General features: G+C 41.9%; 1 protein-coding gene across 4 annotated transcripts in view; it reads right to left on the minus strand.

The window, feature by feature from the left end:
- Positions 1 to 22,665, minus strand: part of TUBGCP6 (tubulin gamma complex associated protein 6) — a 57,558-nt gene extending 34,893 nt beyond the window's left edge. Inside the window, exons 1-14 of one of the 4 annotated variants that reach the window (XM_053252103.1) lie at positions 22,467 to 22,661; positions 20,363 to 21,195; positions 18,475 to 18,638; positions 17,483 to 17,693; positions 16,527 to 16,700; positions 13,820 to 13,941; positions 10,941 to 11,016; positions 7,688 to 7,797; positions 6,051 to 6,142; positions 3,072 to 3,211; positions 2,144 to 2,293; positions 505 to 586; positions 322 to 410; positions 18 to 133 (exon numbers count right to left, since the gene is read on the minus strand). In XM_053252103.1, the coding sequence (XP_053108078.1) occupies positions 18 to 133; positions 322 to 410; positions 505 to 586; positions 2,144 to 2,293; positions 3,072 to 3,211; positions 6,051 to 6,142; positions 7,688 to 7,797; positions 10,941 to 11,016; positions 13,820 to 13,941; positions 16,527 to 16,700; positions 17,483 to 17,693; positions 18,475 to 18,638; positions 20,363 to 21,109 (2,273 nt within the window). In that variant the 5' untranslated portion in view covers positions 21,110 to 21,195; positions 22,467 to 22,661. Of the gene's footprint in view, positions 1 to 17; positions 134 to 321; positions 411 to 504; positions 587 to 2,143; positions 2,294 to 3,071; positions 3,212 to 6,050; positions 6,143 to 7,687; positions 7,798 to 10,940; positions 11,017 to 13,819; positions 13,942 to 16,526; positions 16,701 to 17,482; positions 17,694 to 18,474; positions 18,639 to 20,362; positions 21,196 to 22,091; positions 22,340 to 22,368 lie in introns of those variants that run through there. The other 3 variants (XM_053252102.1, XM_053252104.1, XM_053252105.1) reach the window with 3 other exon arrangements.
- Positions 22,666 to 27,646: the final 4,981 nt, after the last annotated feature.

Consider the following 27,646-nt stretch of genomic DNA (forward strand, 5'->3'; position numbering starts at 1 on the left):
GCTATGTACTGTCTTACCTTGCCCTTTTCTCCAAGTCCTCTTCTAAAGCCTTCAGTCGTCTCTCCCTCTCTCTGAGTTCCCGAGCATAACTAAAATCATCATCAATGTCCTCCTGTTTCAGAGCATGTCGGCGCTACACAAAAATTCAGAAAGCTTTAGCTATCCCTTTTCAAAATGACACTCTTTATTTATGCTACTGACTTTGCTATTTCAATAGTTACGCTACTGGCTACTTGCACATGTTCAATATAAGCTTCCCTAACTTTATACTGTTAAGGTACTAGGAGAAAATGTGCATTCCACTTTAATGAAAACAAATACCTCTTGATCTTTTGCAAATTGTTCTTTCAGTTTCTGAAACTGCTCACGTTTCTTTGCATCCAATGCCATTTTGTCCAATATTTGTCGATCTGAATATAAGTAAAAAATACTGTAGCATTAAAAAGAAGAAGAAGAAAGTCATGGAAAATAATCAACTAGATTGCAAAGACAGATGAAACTCACCAGTAATGGCTTTTAAAGCTTTGCTAGCCGTTTCTCGAGCATGAACAATTAACTCCTGTTTTTCAATTTCCATACGCAAGTCCTAGGAGGCAATTTCACATGGTTTATTGTGATTTTCAGACCATAAATTGCAAACAGCATGTTATTAGCAACTCTGTTTCAAATCAATAAGTAGTATTATAAGTTTCAAATCAATAAGAAGTAAATATCCTCATAATAAACAAGAAATGGCAAGAAATTTAGGATGATGGAAAGCAACCATAACAAGACAACATGATGTCACATTGATACTGTTAAACAATACACCAGTAACAGTTTCCTCTGTTCCTCGGGTACTGTTCAGCAATGTCAGGGTGGCAGCTTGTTGTCTTGCTATGATTGCTCTGCCTCACCCTACACTGTTGTCTGCTAGTTATTTTCAGCAGGAAGTCTCAGGATCCGATCACTAAAAACACAAGCATTAATGTAAGCATAGCCATTTATAGTTTACAATGCACTGCAGCCATAGGAACAAAATTGATGGGTGTTATTCAAAACCCCAGTTCCACAGAAACCCTGTGGCTCACAACAGTTAAAAGGTTGATAGAGGAGAGAAGTTAGCTGCACTGGGGCTAAAATCTACAGTTTCCCAGCCGTCTGCACCCCACACAAGGTCCTACTGGGGACTGGCCCTTCTACTCCTCTTGTTTTCTCAAATGAGAGAAGTAAGGGGGGTGAAATATTACACTTCTGCAAACTTTGCTAAATGGGTCTGTTTCTCCTTCCAGATTCTATCTTTATTCCTGGAGTGTGAGAGACAGGTAAAGGGCTAAACCCTTACGGTGGGTCTGAGTTTACTCAAACTCCTAGCTTCTCCCACAAGAAAGATGGGGACTGAACTGTTTGTACCCTGGCATTTTGGGTTTTAGTTATTCTTTCTTGGCCTCAAATAGGTCCTGTTTATCTTTTAGTCAATGTAGCAGAACCTCAAAAGCTCAAGTACATCTTGAGACATATTCAGATCACCCCAAAACGTCACTATGTAACAAGCATCTGGGCTTTGAGGTTTAACTGCCTAATATTATAGCAATTCCACCCACTGAATGAATTGCATAAGATGTTCCTACATATCAAATACAATAGAATGTAGAACTTAAAAATAATACCTCAAACATTGTCAAAAGTATTCATTATAGATTATAACAAAAAGAGAAATCAAGTACAGGACACTCCAAGAAGACACCACTCTAAGTCTTTTTGATACAGCATTTTAAAAAATCCATTCATGTTCAGGATGATGAAGTTTACTAATACAATATTAGATTTAAGGATGTGCATGAATGGCTCATGGAAGTGAAGGTGGGGAGCAGTTCCCTTAAGAAATGGCATCGGCACAGCATGTGCCGATATCGTACGTGCAGGCTGCAGAGAACCCAACTGCAACCGTGTGCAACCTTTGCTAGAATAAGCACATTGCTCAGAAAAACGGTGGGTTGGCAGTGGAGCAGGTAAGGACCTGCTTTCTATTTAAGGGAACTACTCCCCGCCACACAAAACCGGTTCAGTTTCAGCTGCCCGAGCCAGTTTGGCGCTTCCCAAAGGAAGCCACTGAACCTGTTCATGCACATCCCTAGTCAGATTATTCTATAAGCCAATTTACCTTTTCTTCCTTGCTGATAGTACTGTAACGTGCAATTCTTTCCATTCTGCCCACATATACTGCACAGTCTCTCTCAATCTCTTTTAATTCATCAAGGGAGAAAATTACAGAAATCCGAGGGACAGGTATATCAGACCAGCATATATAGTGCTGTAAAAAAGAATAAAGCAAAATTACGTTTTAGACTACAAGCAGAAATTTGTTCTATATACACCTTTCACTCGGTGTCTAGTTTGTTTTAGGAACTTAACAACAATATTTATTTCAAGGCCAGTTTAGATCTGTGTAACTCTAGTATTGTTCTTTGTGAAAAATGTTCTGAACAGCACCATATAACATGCTTTTGTAGGTTCTTTCTTTCAGAATGTATTATTGTCAAATGTTTAGAGGGTCAAACAGAGGGCATCTGATTTAGATAAAGCACAACACATTAAATTTATTAAAGGAAATGTCTAACCTATGTTCCTTGATGATCAACATATATTTTTAGCACAGAACATAAAAATTTGATTTGTAATAAGAAATCAAACATAACAAAGTCTAGATCTCTATCCAAACAATTGCTCTACAGGGAGGACCAGTTTATTATGACAACAGAAGCAGGGAAAACCAAAGGCTAGATTTTAGATCTTTTAAATAAGACACATCATAAAATAATAAACCCCCAATAATTGCTTAATTAAAATCACTAAAGCCCAATCCAAGCAGGAAAGTTTTCTAGTACTTTTGGAAGATGTGCAGATGTAAGGTTTGAAAAGTCTTTACAGGCAATGAGTTTCATAACCGCAGAACAGCCACACCTCTCTTAATGCGCTCCCTAGACATTCCAGGAGCATGAATGGCATAATCAAGCAATTGCTCTCAACTGAATTGCAAGGTACTTGTAAACAATGCCTAATCAATGATTTCCAAAACCAGTAGTACTTACCCTGGGACAACATAACTTTAATAAGTTTATAGTTTTCCCACAAATGTATACATCATTAGCAATATGTTTCAAAAACATGGGGACACAATCTTCTGCTTCTTTGGAAATCAAAATGTATCCATGAGTCCAGTAGTGTTTATCTAGAAATTGAATGAGCAGAAAGGTTAGGAATGATAACACTGAGGAGCAATTAGCCATTTCTTACATACAGTCCAAAAGACTTCCTCTGAAGCTGCACTTTTGTTGTGGGAATATCACACATGCCAAGAAGAGAAGAGAAGCCAAAGTCAAGAAAGATAAAGACCTCAGGAAGGAGCTTAATAGGGAATTTCAGAAAGCTGTTAGAAGGGACAAGGTGCAGTACTACAATGACATCTGTAAAGACCTTGAGGATGGAAATAGATATGGAAGAACAAGGAGGGTTTTCCAAAAGATCTCTGAACTCAGAGGGATGTTCCACCCTTGAATTGGTATGTTAAGGGATGCCAAAGGACAGACAGGAGCTGATTCGGAGAAGATAGAAGGAGTATACTGAAAATCTGTACAACAGGGACATCAACATCCAAGATACTCTAGAAGATATCCCCTACTTGCAAGAACCTCTAGTACAGGAAGATGAAGTTAGATCAGCACTCTGGTCACTACCAAGTCAGAAGGCTACAGGAATTGATGGAATAGCTACAGGAATATGGCAGGCAACAGAATAAGAATCAGTCAAGGCTCTAACCAAACTATGCCAGCAAATTTGGAGAACGACAAAATGGCCAACAGAGTGGAAAAGGTCAATCTACATACCCATACCAAAGAAAGGAGACCTAACAGATTGTGCAAACCATCACATAATATCCTTAATTTCACATGCCAGCAAAACAATGCTCAGGATCATCCAATGCAGATTAGAGACCTAGGTGGAAAGGGAAGTGCTGGATGTTCAAGCTGGTTTTAGAAAAGGTCGAAGAACAAGAGACATCATTGCTGATGCCCGCTGGATAATTGAGAAAGCCAAAGAATACCAAAAAGAAGTCAATATGTGTTTTATTGACTACAGAAAAACCTTCAATTGCATCAACCATGTCAAGTTGTGGACTATCCTCAGGGAAATCAGTGTTCCAGAACATCTCATTGTTCTCATGAGAAACCTATACACAGGACAGGAAGCCACAGTCCAGACAGAACATGGAGAAACAGACTGGTTCTAGATTGGCAAAGGAGGAAGACAAGGCTGCATACTTTCTCCTTATTTATTGAATTTATATGCTGAACATATACCGAGAGAAGCTGGATTGGAATATGAGCGTGGTTTTAAAGTTGGAGGAAGAAACATCAACAACCTGCGCTGTGGTGATGACACCACTCTGATAGCTGAGAATGCGGATGATCTGCAAGCTCTAGTAATGAAAGTCAAGGAGCACAGTGAAAAAATGGGACTATGACTAAATGTAAAGAAGACTAAACTAATGACTATGGGTACAGCAACAAGCCTTAAAATGGATAATGAAGACACTGAAGTGGTGGATAGCTTCTGCTTTTTAGGATTGGCCATCAACAGTAAAAGACAGCAGTCAAGAAATACACTGCAAACTAGGGATGTGCACAAACCTGTTTGGAGGCCCTTTTACGGGCCTCCAAACAGATTCGAACACTGGCTGGCTTGAAGGTTCACAGGTGCATCCAGTACTTCTGGTTACATCCCGTAAAGTGAGCAACAGGGCAGCTGGGAGGTATGCTGCCGCCCCAATGGACTTTTAGGAAATCAAGCGCCAGCGGGGTAAATGTGGTGGTGGTGGCCGTGCATCCTCCCCCATCCTTAAAGTTATCCCCCCACCCCACAACCGGTTCTGTGCACATCCGTACTGCAGACTAGCACTTGGTAGGGTTGCAATGAAGGCCTTGGAAAGGATATTTAGATGCCGTGACACGTCTATACCTACAAAGATTGGACAATGGTTTTTCCTGTGACACTCTATGGATGCGAAAGTTAGACTTTGAAGAAAAAGATAGAAAAGGTATTGACACTTTTGAACTCTGGTTCTGGAGAAGACTTTTGAGGCTACCATGGACAGCCAGGAAAACAAACAAATGGATCATAAAACAAATCAATCCAGAATTGCTGGGAAAAGTTGAAGGAAAGAGAAGAAGAGGACAACCAGCAGCAAGGTGGATGGACTCAATTACAACAGCAATGAATGCACTATTGAGAGACCTTAAAGGCCAAGCTGAAGACAGATCATCCTGGAGAGAATTTATCTGTGGTTGCTAAGAAACCGACTTGACGGCAATCAATCAATCACTGACTGCACTTACTTTATTGTGTGCTGGAAATTTTCACTTTCAGATAGATAGATAGATAGCCTGTCACCATATGACCAAATATATGGCCTATACTACTTCATACGGATAGTGCATCCATAGCTATTGTGATTGCCATGGGGAATGTGGTTATGCAAGTGTCACGAAAGCCTGATGGTTAACATCTGTGATGTTGTCAGTTACACCTTCCCCGCCCCCCTTTTTTAATGTCTTCGTGATTGTACCTTCCCTCACAGTACAACCCTTGCAATCAATGACACATGCACTGAGAACATGCTGAAGTAATCTGGCCAGAGCTAGACCCTTCCCTTCCCCCCACAAGATAAAAGAGCAGTAAAATTATACTCCCCCCTGCATTTAAGGAACCTTTTCTTTTACTTATGCATTTTCCCTGCTTGCTGCTTTCCTAGAAATACAAGCCAGTGCCAGAATGCTCACATGCCATTATCCAACAAGAAGCTGTGAACAGCAGCACAGCTATTTTCCCCACAGCAACAGCATTTTACCTTCTATTATGTGAGGACAGGAAGGGCTGGCATTTGATCAGAGCTTGTGAGAGTCACACACTAACTATAACGTGCAGCTGGACCAGGCAGTGCAGCAAAGGCCTTTAATTTCTGAAGCAATGAAATGGGAATTCAAGAGATGGCAAATCATTTTGTAATATACCTCTAAAGCCAAGGTAGTCCTCATTCACTTGAATCATAAATTCCCCATAGACATCTCTGAAGACACCGCTATATACCCAATCGTGGATAAACCTGAAAAAATAAACACGTTTTCAAATGAACACATTTGAAAGAGTTATGCTGGAATGCCCTTTCTCCTCCTGGACAGAAACTCAGTCATGGTTCCCATGCTCTGATAACCTCCAGATCAGACCACTCTAGTGAGTTGTATGTGGGCATGTGACAACTGTCACAGTGGGCCTTAAGACAACTGTCATATACTAAAAATATAACTGCTAAGTTACTAACAAGAACAGGTTAGAACATGTCTTGCCAGTGCTCTGTAGTGTAGGAACATAGGAAACTGCCTTATATACCAAGTCAGGCCATTTGTCCATCTAGCTCAGTACACTGACTGGCAGTGACTTTCCAAGGTTTCATGCAGGAGTCTTTCCCAGTCCTACCTGGAGATGCCAGGGATTGAACCTGGGACCTTGTGCTTGCAAGCATATACTCTACCACTGAGCTACGGTTCCACTGCATAAGTACCGGCTCCTAATTTGTTTCCAAGCACAATTCAAAGTGCTGGTGTTTATAATTAAAGCCCTACATGACTTGGGACAGGGGTACCTGAGGAATTGCCTATTTCCACATGGAACTTCCCAGACACTGGTAATCTTTGGAGGCCCTCTTTAGGGTGCTCCACCATCTGAGATAAGGTGAACGATGACTGAGGAGACGAGAAAACGATGGTACCCTGCTTATGGAATAACATCCTTGGAAAGCTTCCCTGGCACTCTCATGTCTTTTCAGTGCCAGGGAGAGTCCTTCTAAAAAATATCTTCAACACTTTTAAATCTCTGGCACTGCTGTGATTTTCTGTGGCTTTTATTTTTGTGGTGCTTGGAGTGTTGCTTTGTGTTTTAATGATTTTATGCCTGGGAATATTTGTGGACTGAAGGGTAGCACACAAATGTGTGCAATAAATGGTATTTCATTTCAACAGAAAATCAGAATGCTATCACTTCAGGTAGTGCAACTCTATGGGCCTCACATACAGTGATGTATCTAAAGAATATATCTCAGTACCACAGCACCACGGTTTTATATTGGCTCTGAAGTGGTTGGATTTATTATTACATATCTGAAATATGCCATAAAGGAGAGCCTCAAATTAACTAGGATCCCAGATGTGACACAAACCTTCCAGTAAGAGAAAAGGGATCTCTGTTCATCTTGACACAGGGCTCTTTAAAAGAATAACAAATATCTGCAGTTCTATAATTTGCAGAGAAGTGTGTGTGTGTGTGTGTGTGTGTGTGTGTGTGTGTGTGTGTGTGTGTGAGAGAGAGAGAGAGAGAGAGAGAGAGAGAGAGAGCGCGCACGCGCGAGGGAGAGAGAGAGAGAGAAATTTTACATATTGAGGTCCCCAGACACATTTCATTATAAGTGTAGACAATTTTAAGGTTTGGTTTTATTTCAACACACTAAAATAGGCCTGCCGCTGCCCTGAAAGTCAAATTCCTTTTGTACTTGAGGCAAGAATTCACAGCAATGTCAATGAAAGCAAATTATCGAGATCATCATCATTACACATTAAACTTTTGTGATGTATACATTTAAAATGGTAGCACCTACCTTGTGTATGGTTCACAGCTTGTTTTTAGCAGTGACAGAAGAACTGGGTAATGTTCATTGCTGCAGTTATTTAGAGCCTCTTTGTACAGATATGAAAGAAGTTTCACTCCCTGAAACATGTATAACAGAATAAATGTTTGTAAGGAAGATCATACTCACTCACTGGTACTTTGTTTAGACTTACTTGGCACAGCTAGACTTGTAAGAAAGGGAACAAATTTACCAAGGAACTTTATCTTCCTCATTGGCAGGGCTCTATTGGAACCCACTTCCTTGGTTGGACAAACTTTGCTTTTGTTGACTCACAAATTCTTACTTATTGAAGCACATTTAAGAGGCACTCAGCAGAAGGAGTACGGCTATATGCAAGATGCTAATAAGCTCCTTTCTGAAAATAATACAATTATGTTCATATTATCTGGTGTTGGATTTTAAATCCAGGGCTCCATTCTATCTCTAATGCTTTTTAACATCTACATGAAACCACTGAGTGAAGCCATCAGGGGATTTGGTGCAGGGTGTTATCAATAAGATGATGACACCCAAATTTATTTCTCCATGTCAGCTTCATCAGGAAATGGACTAACTTCCCAAATTGGAAAGTAATGGGATGGATGGGGTAATGGGGTGGGAAGGTAATGGGATGGATGAGGGAGAACAAACTGAGGCTGAATCCAAACAAGATTGAGGTACTCAATGTGTGAGGTCAGAACTTAGGAAGTGGCTAAGATCTGCCTCTTCTGGGTGGGGTTACACTCCCCCAGAAAGAGCAGGTACGTAGTTCTGGACTGAAACCTCTCACTGGTTTCTCAGGTTGAGGAAGTGGCCAGGAGGGCTTTCTTTCAGCTTCGGCTAATACATCAGCTGAGTCCATTTGTGGAGATAAACAACCTTAAAACAGTGATGCATATGCTGGTAGTATCCAGACTTGACTACTGCAATGCACTCTACATTAGGCTGCCTTTGTACATAGTCCGGAAAGTGCTGCTTGTACAGAATGCAGCAGTCAGATTGGTCTCTGGGGATACTCAAAGAGATCATATTACACTTATTTTAACACAATTACACTGGCTGGCTGCCAATATGTTTCTGGGTGAAACACAAAGAGCTGGTAAATACCTATAAAGCCTTGATTGGCTTGAGTCCAAAGTATTTAAGAGAACACCCTCTTCTTCATGAACCCTGCCACCCATTAAGATAATCACAGTAGGTCCGGTTGCGGTTGCCACCTGCTCAGTTGGTGGCGACTCATAACCACACCTTTCTAGGGTTGCCCCAGGACTATTGGACAGGCTTCCTAATAAAATTAGAGCCTCCCGTCTGGATGTTTTAAAGAAATATCTGAAAAAAATATAAGTTTAATCAGGCTTTTAGTTCATAGTTTTAAATTTTTAAGTTTTTAGAGTTTTAATCTATATTTTAAATTGTTTTAATTGTGTTAATCTTTTAACTGTTCTTGCGTTTTTAGATTGTGAACCACCCAGAGACTTATGTATGAGGCAGTATAGATAAATAAGGATGGGCAAATATATTTATAAGCAGCTGTGAAGATCACTTTATTAGAAATGAATTATTCAAAATGGAGAGCAGTTTCCAAACTATACCAACAAAGCATGTTCCTGCGAATCACACCCATTCATTTCATGTTGTTTCTATTAAAATAAAAATATGTGACAATTCCCTGTAGATTCGGAAAAGAGGCAAAATCATACTCTATCGTTTCTGCAACAAGGATTCATTCACCAGTATATGTCAGCAGGGATGGAGCCAACATTGCACAAACAGGTTCAAAGAACCCGGGCTGCTGCACTCAGGGGCCACCACCCCCTGAGTCTGACATCAGACACGGGGGTGTGGTTTCCCTCACAAATGGGACCACATGACCCGTTTGCAAGCAAATTCCGGCTAGTGCCGCATTTGTAGCGGCTGTCCCCGTTTTAAAAGGCAGGAAGATGTGCAGCTCCATTTTTCAGAAGCTTAGCCAGCACCAGCTTCCCAGCCTGGCCGGAACACATCTCCCTGCCTTTTAAAGCAGAGAGTCACTTCCAGCTGCACCGCAAAATTTGCTCACAAAACGGGTGGTGCGGCCCCATTTGTGAGCGAAACCATGCCCCCTGTGTCTGACATCAGACACAGGGGGTGTGGCTGCAGGCGGGGGGGGGGGGGGGGCGCGGTGCTGCTGGCAGCAGGCTGAACTGGGACTGCCATTGGCCTCCCTATGCCACTATATCTCAGCTTACAACCTAAGGCTGAACTGCAGCCTGCATATTACCTTACAATATTAAGTATTTCCAAGCACAGGAAAGTGTCTTCTATGGCTAGGCTAAATGTTTTGCCACACAGTTAGGGAAAGTTGATTAAAAGGTTTATCTTGGCATTTAAGAGTTTGCCCATGTGGAAGTGGTACTACAGAAACATCACCCCATAACTTTTTATATTGTGATTTTTAAAAGGGTAAGGATATTAGAGCCTGTTTCCACCCCCCCTCCCGTGCTCTGCTCAGATCCAGAAAATTATGATGAAGGATAAACAGATTAGATAGATTCCAGCACATCCATTATTGAAAATACAACTCATTTTCTTGGGGGGCTATTAGATCAAGATCAGAGATACTGAGAAAGGGTAAGTTGTATTAAATCTAATTTTATATTGTACTAATTATGTATTATTTTTCTGAAATGTACTTTCATTGTATAATTTGATTAGAGCCATGATTTTTAGCTTTTAACTTAGTTTTGATGTTCAAACTAAGTTACTTGTTATTTTATGATTTGTGGACTGAACTAATTCATTTGATATCATGAAAATCATGAATAACCTATAAAGCCCTAAACAGCTTGGGCCCTGAGTATTTAAGAGAACGCCTTCTTCGCTATGAACCACACCGCCCATTGAGATAATCTGGAGGGGGTTGTCTGCAGTTGCCACCGGCTCGTCTGGTGGCTACTCAGGGACGGGCCCTCTCTGTTGCTACCCCAAGGCTTTGGAACACACTTCCTGCTGAAATAAGAGCCTCCCCATCTCTTACAACTTTTTAAAAGGCAGTCAAGACTCATTTGTTCATCCAGGCTTTTAATTAGATATTCTTTTAATTGTGTTTTTAATTGTTTTAACATTTTAAATTTTAATTGTTGTAATGTTTTAATCTTTTTATCCGTTTTTATTGTTTTGTTGTAAACTGCCCAGAGACTTGCATTTTGGGCAGTATATAAATATTTTAAATAAATAAATAAATAGATAAAATCATACTAACCGTTGGAAATGAGGAACCAGCACCTCCACCAGTTCCCAGTGCAGTCACTCCTATGCCACAGAGTTCAGCTAAATATCTTAACAACAACAACAACAACAGGTTACACTTGCAGAGCATAACAACTGGATCAAATCAAGTCTCCATCTGTCCCAGCATTCTGTCATCTACAGTGGACAAATGTCTCAGTTCACCAACAGGACATGATGAGAGGGCTACCTACCTAACAGTGATTGTTTCCAATATCTGGCATTCAGATGGTTACTGCCTCTAAGAATTAATCTATCCTCCACGAATTTGTCTAATCCTTCTTTAAATTATTCACAATTAGGGATGTGCACGGAACCACAGAGGCGCGGTCTGGCACTGGGGGGAGTGTGTCTTTAAGGGCGGGGGGGTAGTACTTACCCCTCCCGTCGTTTTCCCCCCTCCAGCGCTCGACTTTTATGCTAAGTTTTGGGGGCTGCAGAGTTCCTCCCTGCCGCCCCTGCCCCCATCATTGTCTGGAATGTCCCCATCGTTGTTTTGAACAAGGAGAACTTGGCACATGTGCCCGTTGCTGCGCTCCCCGCATACGTCACACATTGCGTGTGATGTATGCAACGGATGCATGCGTGGCGCCAAGTTCTCCTTGTTCAAAAAACGATGGGGGCACTCCAGACAACGATGGGGGCACTCCAGACAACAATGGGGGCACTCCAGACAACAATGGGGGCACTCCAGACAACAATGGGGGCACTCCAGACAACAATGGGGGCACTCCAGACAACAATGGGGGCACTCCAGACAACAATGGGGGCACTCCAGACAACAATGGGGGCACTCCAGACAACAATGGGGGCACTCCAGACAACAATGGGGGCACTCCAGACAACAATGGGGGCACTCCAGACAACAATGGGGGCACTCCAGACAACAATGGGGGCACTCCAGACAACAATGGGGGCACTCCAGACAACAATGGGGGCACTCCAGACAACAATGGGGGCACTCCAGACAACAATGGGGGCAGAGGCCGCACGGAGGAACTCTGCCGCCCCAAAAACTTTGCATAAAAGTCGAGCGCCAGAGGGGGAAAGTGGTGGGAGGGGTAAGTACTACCCCCCCGCCCTTAAAGCCACAATCCCCCACCAGGCCGGCCGAATTCCGAACCGGTCCAGAGGCCTCTTACATGGCCCCGGACCAGTTCCATGCACACTCCTATTCACAATATCCTATGGCAATTAATTCTATAGGGTAATTATGCATTATATGAAGAACTACTTTCTTTAGAAATTTTGAACCTATCAGCTTACTTGGGTTACCCACTTGTGCGGGGGCGGAGGGGGGGATCTCTATAGTTGCTCCCACCACACCATTTCTAAATTTACAAATATTTTAAATGTCCAATTCAATGACCAAGGATAGCCAACTGGCAGGCCACAAAATAGATCTCACCAGAAGGAATTTTGTCCTCATGAAAGCCCTACCATATTTTAAACAAAGCAGGCTAAAAAATATGTCTATTTTTTCAATGAAGCATTTTATTACTTTGAAATTGTAATACTTCAAAAATCATCTTTTTAATCTTACAAATTAAAATAGACCCCAAGAAATACAGCAGTCATTCACCCCTGTTCCAGCCTGAAAAGCACCTCCTTCCCCCACAACACTTTAACCTTTCTTCAGAAGAAATATATGTTACTAGCTGGGCTGGGTGCAGAGCATCTGTCCCTCCAGTCGGCTCACCCACCGCCACTGCCTGTTTCTCCCCACTGCCCCGGCCGGCGCACCCAGCTTTCTGGCCGGCTGGCCTGCTTCTTCTCCTCTCTGCCCACTTCTGCCCCCACCCCCTGCGCTTTCTGGATGGCAGGCCAGCTGGCCCGCTTCTTCACCCCCTCTGGTGCTTTCTGGATGGCCCGCTTCTTCTCCCCCTCTGGTGCTTTCTTTTTTTCCAGCCGGAAAGCAGCCCCGCCACCTTATCCCACCCACCTGCCCACTCCAGGCAGCGGCTGCCTCCTCTGGCAGCTAGGCCAGCCGCCACCTCCTCCTCCTGGCAGTTGGGCTGGCCCACCACCACATCCTGTTCCCTGCTATTTTCTCCCCCAACCTGTCCCTGTAACTATCCAGGCAGCTGCTCACATACTATCATGAGAGTTGCCATGCATGAGATTAGCAACAGGTACATTTAAGAGAATATATAGATTGATGATCTCTTTAAATGGTACAAATTTCATCTGTACAAGCAGAAGATAGATCAGGATCATCTGGAAGATCGCCAGGTGATTTGAAGTAGGTCAAAAAGGTTTTGGACTGTATTATTTAATAGCAGCAACAACAAAAGGGGTTTTTTCTTCTCTAACTTAAGATGCTGAATCAAAAGAAATCTTTGGGCAGGGATGATTTGTGTGAAGCGAAAGCTCAGTTTTGGTACTGAAAATAAATTCCTGGGCTGAGTACATGTTCAGATATACCATGTTCCTCTGTTTAAAGTGTATGCCTGCTGCCCCCCCACACTATTATTTGGTTGGCTGACATTTTGCTAAGACGGAACTAGTAGAACCAGTAAGCCTGAAGTCTGCCACCCCTGAGCTAGGAACATACCATTCCAAGTGATATGATATGGTGGGGCTTTCTTGTAGAAACAACAGTTAATGATGCAGAAGAAGAACTGACAAATGTATCATCAATCCAGGATATAAGGAGAAGCAGTAGAAATATGGTATAACTCAACCTGGAATTATGCCAAGGCAATATACAACTAGTTAACTTAGCCTTTTAGGATTGCTTTAGCAATTGGGAGGTCAAAATATAAAGGGAACACCTATGACCTCTGCATTCCTGAGCAAGCAGAGAAGATTTCATGACATTCTTTCCATTAAATTTTAATACTATAGTATTACCTCAGCTGGCGTCCTAGTTTTCTGAACAGTAAACTGATGGTTAAAAGAGTTAATGTGGAAGGAGTTGACAAAACACATGCTCGGTAGTACTGTAGGTACTTCCTTAGCCCACTTGTGAATGCCTGATAAGAAAGGGGGAAAAGAGAGGTTATCCTGTTAAGTTGCTGATATACCATATAGTTTAAAATAGTTTGGCAGGAGGAGGAAATGGTTCTAGTTCAGTCCCTTTCAGAAGATCAGAGCCTGTGCAAACGCAATTCACATCCCATGGGCAGAAATCAACAAACCCTTCTGTTAGGGATGTGCATGAATCGATTTTTAAAAATTCAATTTGTGCCCAAAATGAATCAACCCTGATTTGTTTTGTGTCTGAATCTGTCCCCCTGAATCACCTCAGATTTGATTTGAATTTGATTTGATTCAGATCGATTCGGACCACTTATAAAGGTCCTAGGGGCACCAAATTTGGGTGGTGGGTAGGTCCCCATGGTTCCATCTACCACCCAAATTTCAAGGCAGTGGAGCACTTGGTTGATTTTTAATTATTTTTTGGAGGGTTCTTGTACTGATTTTGTATATTTCCACCATAGGAAAAAATGGGGATTCAAAGTCTCCCTATCCTAAACCTAACATGGATCCCCAGCTTTAATTAAAAAAAATTAAACAGCCTAAATACTTTTTAAAAATTCCTAGAACATAAACCGAGTATTACCCTACTGCCTTGTGGGTGGGAGTGGGGTGTAGTTGGCACATGGCCGTAGACAATTGGCACTGTCCAAAGAAAGTCAAAATGAATAGAAGAAATGAAGGTGTGTAATGAATCCTCATAGGGATTCACTGAGGAAAAGTTATTATACAGCAAATAATCCAAACACTTGAAAAAGAGCGACCACACATTTTGCTCCATAACTCCACTTCTACAAGGGCTAGAGCTTAACTATTTTTTTTTTTTAAATAAAAGCTGGAAATCTGAGGGAATTAATTGGGGGAATCTGAATTTCAAATTAATTCAAATCAAATCTGGTGTGATTAGATTTGGACCCAAATCTAGCCAATGGACCACAGGGGTGATCTGTTCTGTCTCCAAATTGCCTGAAATCAGCTAGATTCTGGCACAAATCTATTTGTACCCGAAAAGATTCACACATCCCTACCTTCTGTAGACATTATCTGTCCACAAACCAGATTCCCCCACTCCCAGTCTAGGGTCTGCTAAGCTCTCTTCAGTTTGCTTCCCTGAAACTTTTCTTTTCCAAACTAACTTGTGCACTCATCCATGTCTTCCCTCCACACATTTGTTATGTTCATGTACAATTTCTACAGGGATACATTTGTTCACTCCACATGCACACAACATTTTTAGCCTACCTTCCTTAAGGAAAGTAAGCTTATGAGATCACCCGGTTGTGTGTGAGTCCCTATCAACTTCGCAATGCCTGGACCAATATTAACCAAATTGGGTACAGTTGTAGAGACACATAGGAAAATCTCAACAGCGTACTTTGTGATGTCAGCCAGCCCAATTCAAGTGGCGGACACGTGAACATTTGAGGCACAAGTGGGCTAATTTGTGAAATGCCTAACCAATTTGAACCAAGTTTGCTACAGCTGTAGGGACACATAGGGATGCCTCAATGGCATAGTCTGTAATGATGTCATCCACACCAATTGAAGATGGTGGTCATGTGGTTATTTGATGCACAAATGGGCTAACTTGTGAGCTGCCTAACCAATTTGAACAAAATTTGATACAGTTGTAGTGAGACACCCATACGGACACCTCAATAGCACAGTTTGTGATGATGTCATCTCCCCTCCCCCTTCAACATGGCAGATGTGTAAAGGTCTGAGGCACAAGTAGGCTAATTTGTGGACTGTCTAACTGATCTGAACCAGATTTGGTACAGTTGTATTGAGGGACACATAGGGGCACCTTAATGGTGTAATTTGTACTGATGCCATCTACCCCAGTTCAAGATGGCGGATGTGTGAATGTTTAAGGCTGAAATGGACTAACTTCTGAGGATGGTAATTATCAATTAAGATTATAGTTAAAGAAAAGTAGGCAGCTTAGTTCTTACCAGAAGAACTTGTTTTTCTTTTTACTCACAACTCCTTTGCCAGCTACTAGAGAGGTACTAAGCTCAAGTCTCAAAGTACCAGACTTTAACAGGCTACTTCTTCAGTCCATCAGCTCTTTCCATCAAACTGCTTGGGTTAGCTGTACCGTTTGGGACAGTCTTTTTGGATAAATTATTTTAGATAAATGCACCCTCAGCTTCTTTCACCAAGTTGTCCCCCATACCCAAGCTCAAGCAATCCACATTGGGAAATTAATTATAGTTGTATTAATTATATTTTCATTCACAACCCACTCCACTAGTAAGGTCCAAAGTAGGCAACATTTATCTATCACAAAAATCCTACAAAATATTCAAGTGCTATTTTTAAGGATGAGCTGGGATTTCAGCCTTGGCTCTCATGCTCAAATTGAACACTCTACCCCACTGCAACACACTAGCAACTTTTACATATGACTGCTATGCATTTGTGCAGTGAGTTTTATCTAGAAAGTAGAATCCTTATCTTTCCTCTGCCAAAAAAATTGGTGTGTTAAAAATGTGAAAAGAGACATACATCAGATAAAGAATCTAATAATTTATTCAACTAAACAAGCAATATAAAAAAAAAATTACAGACATGTTACCTGAAACACAAGTCCTTTATTGTATGAGGAGTCTAAGACAGGTTGGACAGAGAATCGACTCAATCGTGTGTAGTGAGTTCCATATTCAGCAACTTCTGACAGAAGACTGTGCATGCTTTCAGGTGATGTGCCAGATACGTATATCCCCTGCTTGACCACAAACATCTGAGCTGCCTATAACATTGCAGAAAGGCACAAGTCACCAGTTAAAAAGTATAGGACATAAAAAAACACACACAAAATGAATATAACTTTTCCTCATCATCATTTAGAGTCCATTCAGATGAACAGACCCCCCCACCCCCCCAGATAAAGAGATGCACCTAGAGAGCACTAGGGTGTTCACAGAAGATACTACAACAGGCACACTCTAGGCTCATCCTTTTTCTAATTGTGTTTTTAGGGAATGTATGATCTGTACTGCCCCTAACTCACAGCTTCTCAGGAACATGGATGTTATGGTGGCTTTAACTGAATAAAGGAGGTTACAAAAAGACCCATATGCACACATGTGTAAACATAGTCAAATTTTAAAATCACTGATTTAATTATATATACAACCAAATGGAATGTTTTATCTATGGTTTTGTTTGCAGATCAATTGCTACAAACAAGAGTACTGCCACGCATAATTTCTTTTGCAGAGAACATTTTTTGCAGTGAAAGAGGATTAATTTTTAAATATTTTTCAATAATTTTTAAATATTTTTCCATAACACAAGACTGAACAGTACATGATTTTAAAATAGTTCTACAAAGGGTTTGGGCTGTTTTGTCTATTTAGCTTCTTTTTACAAACTCAGGAATTTGCTCTTCTGAAAAACAGAAATCTACTCTGGGAATAGCTGTATATGTTATTCTTCTTATATCATTTCTGCAGATATGATAAGACATAAATATGCACATCTAAATATTAAACATTTTAGGGCAAACTATTTACAGATGTTCCTGGTTACCTGATTAAATGAGAATGAAGTAGATACCACCCCAATAAGGACATTCAGAACATCTTTGACTAGTTCTGGTTCCTTTATTAGTACACGTTGTGGAAACTGAAGCTTGGTACTGCTGAAAAGTTGTAATTCCCCTTCTCGAAGTCTGCAAAATTTGTCAAAGGCTTCTCTTCCAGCTTCAGAAAGGTATGGTTCCTCTTTTTTTCCAGGTGGACTATGTAAGGGGGGAAAAAGAGATGTAACAATCAAGAGTGCAAAGCACCACAGATCCTAACCTAGGCCGATAAGGTCATGATGCATGTTTTCACCTAAGGGTTTAATTAATCACCAAATCACCATTATGGGTTCCCTCTCTTGTTCTTTGGTTTCTCAGGTTCATTAGGCTCTAGAACTAGACTACGTGCCTGATCCAGGTATCTATTATGTTAAAGGGGAAGATGACTATAGATAATGCAGCATCTGAAATGGCATCTAAAGAGAGTGTCTGGATTATATCCTGGCAAGTAGTAGTAGTAAGTTTATTGTTGTAATCACAATGTTTTAAGATATCATGGTCCTGAATGAGTGAGCCTAGTTACAGACACAAATAGGTGTCTATGGGCACACTTTCTTTTTAAAAAGAGCAATTTCCCTGTGTTGTATCAGATGCAGTTTACTTGGGAAGCATCTGTTTAACACAAAAAAATTCTTGCAATACTAGATAAGATCTGCCCCGGAGAGACCTTCACAACAGAATGTTTCTGAAAGGTGCATGGGAAAGGCAGAGATACCTGAATATATCAAACACACAGGTGTTCTTTTGGATCTTTATCAATCAGCCCCAAGTTCTAATTTTATTACAAACTGCAGGCCTTAAATTATCTCAGGAATAATTTGTAAACTCAACTCTAGGTTTCAAATCCAATGACGAAACCTTGAACTGAGACTGTACTAATAAGGAGAGCTTCCTACCAAAACACTTCAATGAGAAAAGCAACAATTCTGAAGCTACACACCAGCCAATCCTTTCCCAGCATCTTCGCTTACTAGGCCCATAAGTAAGCACTGCTTCCCAGAGGTCAATATCTGGTGTCATGCTGGGTTCCGACTGAGAGTCAGGGGTGAGATTAGATGCTGACTGGAATCCCTCATCTTCTGAAGGATCTATACTTTGAGGTACCTATAAACATAGAGGTATAAGTAGTTCACACATGTACAAACAAGTGCCTAGTATTCATCAGCACAATTATTTTTCTTTAATTTGGGGCAGAATGTCAGTTTTTTTATCTGTCACCCTCTGTCTGCTGTTTTCAATTGCCCCTGATGCATCTCCTAATAAAAATAACCCAATGGACAGTATTTTATACTCTGTCTACAATCCGGTGGTCCAAGTTTAGCAGTTTATTTCATTTTATTGCTATTACTACACTGATTTCAGAACACATATTGCCAAATCCCAAGGAATTATTTGCAATTAGTGGGGAGGCAGTTTTGTTGTTGGGAGGGGGGAATTAAAACTGGGCTGCACATGTGTGTCTTTTGCACTCTTCTAGCTGATCTGTCTGAATCACAATCTGTAGTATTGTTCATATACACTGTAATGTAGGGTTGGATTGTTTGCTTTCTTTCTAGTCTTTTACATAGGACCGGGCCATGAAGAAAACCCCTTCAGTAAGAACGGATGCACCATTTCTTACACATGGGATTTTCTTCAGCATTTGTTATTGCTATGTAAAGGACTGGATAGCTAAGAGAGACAGAACAGATATTATCCAATATTGACCCTGGATATGGTTTCAAATTCTTGCTCAGCCATAAAAACACCTGGTGGTGGCTACCAATAAGCTAGTTTCCTAGCTTCAATTTCCTATCTGTAAAATAAAAACATTCATGAGCTGCCTCACAATGGGTTGAATCCAACGGTTCCATTACAAGAAGGAAATTTTGGTATCCAACCCAACAGTAGCTTGGGTATGAACAATTTACAAGACGTGATTCAGACAGACCAGCTGAATTGCTCACATGCAACATAGTTTTAACAGAGTCGCTCACATGCAGCACTCTTAACATTTCCCCCTTCAGCAAAACTGATTCCCTTCACCAATTTAAACTGTTCCTGAATTGACTTGCAATGGGGTATAATGGAAGAGCAGAGCTGCTCAAAAATCAAGATAAATGGTACATAAGTAAAGTAAAGTAAAGTAAAATTGAGCCATCAAGTCGGTGTCGACTCTTGGCGACCACAGAGCCCTGTGGCTTTCTTTGGTAGAATACAGGAGAGGTTTACCATTGCCATCTCCCGCGGAGTATGAGATGATGACTTTTAGTATCTTCCTATATTGCTGCTTCCCAATATAGACGTTCCCCATAGTCTGGGAAACATACCAGCGGGGATTCGAACCAGCAACCTTTTGCTCCCTAGGCAAGTTACTTCCCAAATCTAGGTTTTTTTCCAAGTTCCATGATGTTAGAAATCACAGGGGGTTGTCTTAAATTCAGGGTCCTCTTCCTTTTAGATAGATACAGGTATAACCTGTATTTTTAAAGGGTCATCTTAAATTAAGAGTTGTCTTTGATTCAGGTAAATACAGTATAGCTAGCAGAAACTACTATGGGCAAGGTAATTGAATGGTTCAGATCAGTCTCAAGAGAAACTCCAAGTTTGCTACAAGCACTTAAAAGTGCAAGAGTGAGGGGGGGAGAGGAAAATATAAATGGGAAAACAGAATGAAAATACAACAAAGAAAGTTACAAATGGAGGTTGTCAAGCCAAACACTTTGCTCAATAAAGTGTCACTGATTTCAATGAAATTTAAAATGAGTCATAATGTAAGGCAACTAGCATGTTGTGTTTAAGTGTTCTATACTAAATATAAACAAGTATTACACAAACAAGGTCCATACCTTAATTGCAAGCCCAGACAAATCTGCATTGTCAGGCACTGGCGGCAGATCCAGCTTGATGTCCATGTCATATGTACGGCTGTGGACAAGAGCACCAAAGAGAGAGACGCGGGTTTCTCTCTCAAACCTGTCATCCACAGGGCAGTTTTGTAAAAACAATTCCATGGTAGGAAGGCCTGTGCCAGGTGCTGCCTCCATGATCTGCAATGTCTTTTGAATTGTATCATTAAACTGATATTCCTCATTTGCAATAAAAGTCTGCATATCGGCTTCAAACACACTAACATCATAATAATCGTAACCCTGATATTTAACATTTCTTCCGACATACTTGTTGTTCAGAAAGTAATTCTTTTTGGGCGGTAAACACTGAGGCAGCCCAGTTCCTGCAAGCTGTACTAGAAGATCCAAAACAGAATTAATTTCAGTAAATGGTAAACAAGTTGCCGACTCCAGCTCATCTACAAGCTCCTCCAGCCTGTCCGCTTCTGGGCCCATTCCAGCAACTCTCAAGTTGAAAGATAACATTAAAATTTTGTTTTTCACTGGAAGTCTGGAAATATTTGACTGCACTTTCCGGGCCTCATCCATGAAAAGATTAGCAAACAAAGCATTATATGCAATTCTTTTGAGAGTTTTCTTTGATTTTTTCTTGACGATCTTCTCCTTGCCAAAATGGGCCTTCTTTGACAAACCTGCTACATGGGCCTCACACAAGTCACCAAATAGCTTTGTAATACTCTCCATGGCAGCCTCTGTTACTGGATGTCTTCACATCAACTTAGTGTTCCTCTAGTTAGTATTAAACATCAGATAGGGCTCCATTACAATGTCTGGTTGATGGAACAAAATAAGAGTTTAATGACTGTTCCCTGTGCTGGTTTCAGTTGCTTCATTAATATCATATACGTATTAACTGTGCATTAAGACTCAGATTCTCAAGCTGTCAGGACCACCACCCTCAGATATCACTAGTGCTGGGTCTCTGGAAGTGCTCTACAACTAGAATACAAGTAGTGACTGGTATCCTGTTTTGATGGAATCACAAGCGGGAATACTGAGCCATTTTAGAAGGGCGGTATACAAATCAAATCAAATCAAATCAATCAATAAAACTTCATCAGGAGTGGAAAAAAGGACCTTCAGACAACTATCTTGCCAAACCAATACTCTTAACTAACCTGTGTCTCAGGCAGAAATCCTAGGTGTGTTTACCTAAAACTAAGTCCCAATTGATTGCAATGGGACTTACTTCTGAGTAAATATGTGAAGAACTGTGCCACAAAGTATAAATTATTTCTGTATGTATCGGAAAGGCTAACACATCAGGATGATTTGGAACACAATAGGAAAAGTATTGCCTGAACGATATGCCAAGAATAGCTGTTGTTTCCCAAAGCACATGGCACCTTCATAAACTTGGATTTAAAGGATTTAAATAAAGGATTTGAAAGACTTAATTATAGAATTAAGAATTTTCTTCTAATGACTTTCAATAACAACTTTGAGACACCATGAGCTTCTGAGGTTTTTATATAAGGGCCTATGCTAATTGCCCACTTTGCCTTTCCCCCCATGAATCTCCCACACTAAAACACTTTGCATGGAAAATAGTGTAAGAGGAAGAAAATAAACCAATGCCAAAGGGTCCTCTGTATTCCCCCCCCCCTTAAAAATCTGGTTTTTTCTTCAAAGAAGTTGCACCAAAGGTTAGCGCAATATGGCCCACCTGGGGACGGAAGGCAAAGGGGTGCATGCCCAGGACACCATGATGCAACCCACACGTCGTCCCTTCTGATCTTCTGCCAGACTTTTCTGGGCCATCACTAGTCACAAAGCCCATTCGGTGGTGTGCGCTAGTGTACCTCAACCTGATCAGCTAAGCAAAGTGCCAGCCTTGAATCACTGGGAAATACCAATCCGGCCCTATACATCAGGGTTTAAGAGGAAAAGCTTCGGGGGCAGCCTCCATTCCCTGACTTTGGAAATCTAGGATCGCTGCATACCCTTTTCTCTCCCGCTAGCTTCCGCACCCCGTATCCATGACTACACTGCGCCGCCGCCGCCGCCTCCTCCTCTTCTTCTTCTTCCTCACTCCCCGTACCCAAGACGCGTCCCAGTCAGTTCATTCTCGACGCCGCCGCACCGTCTTCTTTATCTTACGACTTTTGCCCGCTGCCCATCCTGCGGGCGGGCAAAGAGGCCGAGCGGGAATCCCACTGCAGAGATGCAAAAACGGCTGCCTTCGGGAGTCGCTGCCTTATAGCGTCACAGCAGCGCGACGGGGCCGGAGAAAGTAGAGCGAGGTGTAGTATCACTTTGTCATATCTTGGTCAGTGCTTTGGAGCATGCTCAGATGCATAGTGTACCACTCGTTGATGGATATGGCAAAGTGATACTACAGAGCGCGTGGCGAAGCGGGGGCGGGGGGGGGGGAGGCATGTAGCACCACTTCCCCCTGTCCAGCAACGAGTCATTCAGCGGCTTATTGCGGTAGGAAGAGAAGATGCGACTAGCCTGAGAGACGGCGTTAAGTGACGCTCCTTTTCGTGTTCTGCCCAAAACCCCTCTAAGATTTTCATTCCTGGTTAAAATATCAAAGAGATGCAATCCAGGTTATGCAAAAAACATCACATGTGATTGGATGTGCAATTATGTAACAAAATTACTCTGAAACATAAAAAAGAATGACTACAATCTCAAGGACGGTTGTTAATTTCTGTGAAATACCTGGAGAACTGGCAAGAAGACAGCAAGAAGAGAGCATGCTCAGTTTCTCCAGTTGAAGCCAGTGCCCTTACCCTGAAGGTCAATCTATCGACTGACATCTTGAATGCTGGCAAAAAGAGAGCATGCTCAGTCTCTCCAACACCTGTCAGAAGCTCTTACCCATGTTAACTTCAGAATTAGTAAAGAAACTTATGTACTCCACAATTAACTGCATCTGTCATGTCCCATTATGAGCAGGTGAGGAGCTGTCACTGTGTGCTGCTGCGGCAGAGTCATTGCTGTTTCCACACACAGGTCCTGAGTTCCACAGCTCCTGAGTTCCAGTCCTGCACATCAGTTTTCAGGGACCCAGACTCTCAGTGCTCAGCACCCTCTCATATTCCACCAACCCGCTCTGATTATCAAACTAAAAAATATAAAACATTGTTAAAATTATGTTTCAGATTTTTGGAAAGTTTTTTTTCTCTGAACAATGTCATTTAGCCAGTGTGGTGTAGTGGTTAGAGTGCTGGACTAGGACCGGGGAGACCTGAGTTCAAATCCCCTTTCAGCCATGATACTTGCTGGGTGACTCTGGGCCAGTCACTTCTCTCTCAGCCTAACCTACTTCACAGGGTTGTTGTGAGGAGAAACTCAAGTATGTAGCACACCACTCTGGGCTCCTTGAAAGAAGAGTGGGATATAAAATGGAATAAATAAATAAAGTTATTAACTTTAAAACATTAAAAAAATTGGTGCTTTGAGAACAGGTGTTTAGTCATCTGGACAGGGCCTGCAAGTGTTTCATGCTGCGGGAGATTGCCCAAGCCTAATCCACTGTGCAGCTTTACTTGCTGCATCTGTCACGTCCTCCTATGAGCAGGTGAGGAGCACAGGTTCAGCTATGAGATGTGTGGTTACTCACCGCACAGGTGTTTTATGATGATGATGATGATTAATAATAATACATTTATATCCCACCCTTCCTCCAAGGAGCCCAGAGCGGTGTACTACATAAGTTTCCCTTCACAACAACCCTGTGAGGTAGGTTAGGCTGAGAGAGAAGTGACTGGCCCAGAGTCACCTAGCAAGTCTCATGGCTGAATGGGGAGTTTGTACTCGGGTCTCCCTGGTCCTAGTAGAGCATTCAAGCCTAATCCACTGTCCAGCTTTGCTAAAACTGCATCTGTCACGTCCTGGTATGAGCAAGTGAGGAGCTCTCATTGAGTGAGGTTGCAGCAGAGGCACTGCTGTTTGCACGCACAGGTCTTGAGTTCCAGTCCTGCAATCCAGTCCAGATTGCGCTGCCCCCAACATATTCCGGGGACACAGGTTCAGCTATTAAAAGTGTGGTTCCACCAACCCCACACAGATTTCAACCAGGTGGGCTTTTCTGATGGGTCTGCAGCTCTGATGCACTAGGCCATCACTTTTCCCTCTCCCTGTCAGATTGCACCACTCAGGCGGGCTTTTCTGATGGGTCCACAGCTCTGATGCACTAGGCCATCACCTTTCCCTCTCCCTGTCAGATTGCACCACCCACCAACATATTTCATGGACATGGGTTCAGCTATTAGAGGTGTGGTTCCACCAACCCCACACATTTCAACCAGGTGGGCTTTTCTGATGGGTCCGCAGCTCTGATGCACGAGGCTGTCACTTTCCCCTCTCCCTATCAGATTGCACTACTCACCAACATATTTTGTGGACACAGGTTCAGCTATTAGGTGTGTGGTTACTCACCGCACAAGTGTTTAGCAACCTGGACAGAGGGGCAGAAAACATTCCGTGATGTGGGAGCATGCCCAAGCCTCATCCACTGTGCACCTTTGCTAACTGCATCTGTCACTTCCACCTATCTGCAAGTGAGGAGCTCTCATTGCGTAAAGTTGCATCAGAGGTACTGCTGTTTGCACACACAGGTCCTGAGTTCAAGTCCTGCACTGGGCTCCCATTAGTTTGCAGGGACCATGCTTCTACTCCCCACCTCCCTTTTCAACTCAGATGGGTGCTCTTTTCTGAAGGACGCTCAGTGCTCAGCACCCTCTCATATTCCACCAACCCCACATATATTTCAACCAGCCAGGCGTTTCTGATGGCTCCCATCTCTGATGCACTATTAGGCTGTCAGTTTCCTTGTCAGATTTCACTACAACTATCAATCAAATTTTGAGTGGTTGCGAAGGCTTAGTCTTTTGCTGGCAGTTTGGACATTATTTTGCAGTATATGGGAGCTGGGCACGTGACCACACAGCTGCCCGTTTCTATTGACCTCAATAAATCACTGATTTTTGTTACACACACACACACACACACACACACACACACACACACACTTTTTAAAAATAATCCCTTAGTTCTTTATTCTTCATTATCACCACTGCACTAGGAAGGTAGAGCACAGAGATAAGACATCAGCTTATCACCAGTTAGATCGTATACCCAAAAGGAGGAAAAGTACCACTAAGTCCAGGAGGATGCCAGCATGGATAACAGGTAAAGTCAAGGAAGCCATAAAATGGAAGACTTCCTTCCTAAACTGGAAGGCCTGGGCAAATGAGGAGAACAGAAAGGAACACAAACTCTTGCAAAAGAAATGCAAGGTGACAATAAGGGATGCAAAAAGAGAGTCTGAGGAACATTTATTCAAAAGCATCAGGGGAATAACAAAAACTTCTTTAAATACATCAGATGCAGGAAACCTGCCAGGGAGGCGGTTGGACCATTAGATAATGAGGGAGTCAAATGGATTATTAAGGAGAATATGGAGGTGACAGAGAAGCTAAATGAGTTCTTTGCGTATGTCTTCACAGCAGAGAATACTGAGCATCTACCTGTTCCAGAAACAGGCTTTTTAGGAATGGAGTCTAAAGAACTGAGTCTGATAACAGTGACAAGAGATGATGTTCTAACCAGGGATTCTCAACGTTGGGTATCCAGATGCTATTGGACTTCAACTCCCATAATCCCCAGCCCCAGTAGCCTTTGATTGGTGATTATGGGAGCTGAAGTCCAATAACATTTGAGGACCCAATGTTGAGAATCCCTGTTCAAAACTGAAAACTAACAAATCGCCAGGGCCGGATGGCATCCATCCTAGAGTCATCCTGGAGTCCATTCTAGAGTTGCTTGGATCTGAGCTGATCAAGAGAGGGATCTTGGGGTCGTGGTGGACTGCTCGTTGAAGGCGTCAACTCAGTCTTCAGCAGCTGTGAAAAATGTCAATTCCACACTAGGGGTCATTAGGAAAGGGGTTGAAAATAAAAATGCTAATATTACAATGCCCTTATACAGAACTATGGAGCGGCCACACCTGGAGTACTGTGTACAACTCTGGTCACCAAATCTAAAAAGGACATTGTAGAACTGGGAAAGGTGCAGAAGAGGGCAACCAAGATGATCATGGTCCTAGAGGACCTTTCTTTTGAGGCAAGGCTACAATACCTGGTGACTGCAGGGAGACAAACTCCCCATTCAGCCATGAGACTTGCTGGGTGACTCTGGGCCAGTCACTTCTCTCTCAGCCTAACCTACCTCACAGGGTTGTTGTGAAGGGAAACTTATGTAGTACACCGCTCTGGGCTCCTTGGAGGAAGGGCGGGATATAAATGTATTATTATTAATAATCATCATCATCATAAAACACCTGTGCGGTGAGTAACCACACATCTAATAGCTGAACCTGTGCTCCTCACCTGCTCATAAGAGGACGTGACAGATGCAGCTAGTAAAGCTGCACAGTGGATTAGGCTTGGGCAATCTCCTACAGTATGAAACATTTGCAGGCCCTGTCCAGATTACTAAACACCTGTTCCCAAAGCACCAATTTTAAAAAATGTTTAAAAGTTAATAAATGACATTGTTAAAAAAAAACCTTTCAAAAATCTGAAACAATTTTTAACAATGTTGTATAATTTTTAATCTGATAACCAATTTTTCAGGTGGGGAAAATTCAAACATCTTAAATATAGTTTTTAACTATCTCTAACATCATTTTTTAAAAAGATGTATTACATTTCTCAAAAAGGCCAAGACATATGTTATACATAATTTGTAAAAAATATAATTCTTGATGTTTTAAATATAAGACAAACATTCTTAACATCTTAACCAAACATCATGTTTGTAGGAATTTCTGATATTACAGGGCAAAAGTCTCCTCAAGGTATGAGCAAATGAATGGCTACAAACAGGGAGACTGAGCATGAGCAACAACACGGAAGTTTATCAGGAAAAAGGAGGAGGAAGTAGTGAAATCTGATGTGGTAGTGGAGAATAAGGCACTAAAGTGTCAGAAAACCCTACAGTGCATGACTCGTTGATGGATAGTGAAAAGTGGTACTACAACTGCTGTGGAACCTTAGGCAGCGAGTCGGGAGGGAGGAGGACATATGGGGAGACGAAACGAAAGGAAGTGACCGTGTGTGGGGATGTTTGTGTGGCGGTGGCTGGGATAAGAATACTTTTAACATAAAACCAATTTTAAATTTGTGTGTGTGCTAATATACACATCTATATACAGCTTTTCGATAAAAATTTTTCAAAACTTTATGCTTGTCAAAAGTACATAGTTCC

This window comes from Hemicordylus capensis, chromosome 5, assembly GCF_027244095.1.
Source record: "Hemicordylus capensis ecotype Gifberg chromosome 5, rHemCap1.1.pri, whole genome shotgun sequence".
Taxonomy (NCBI): Eukaryota; Metazoa; Chordata; class Lepidosauria; order Squamata; family Cordylidae; genus Hemicordylus; species Hemicordylus capensis.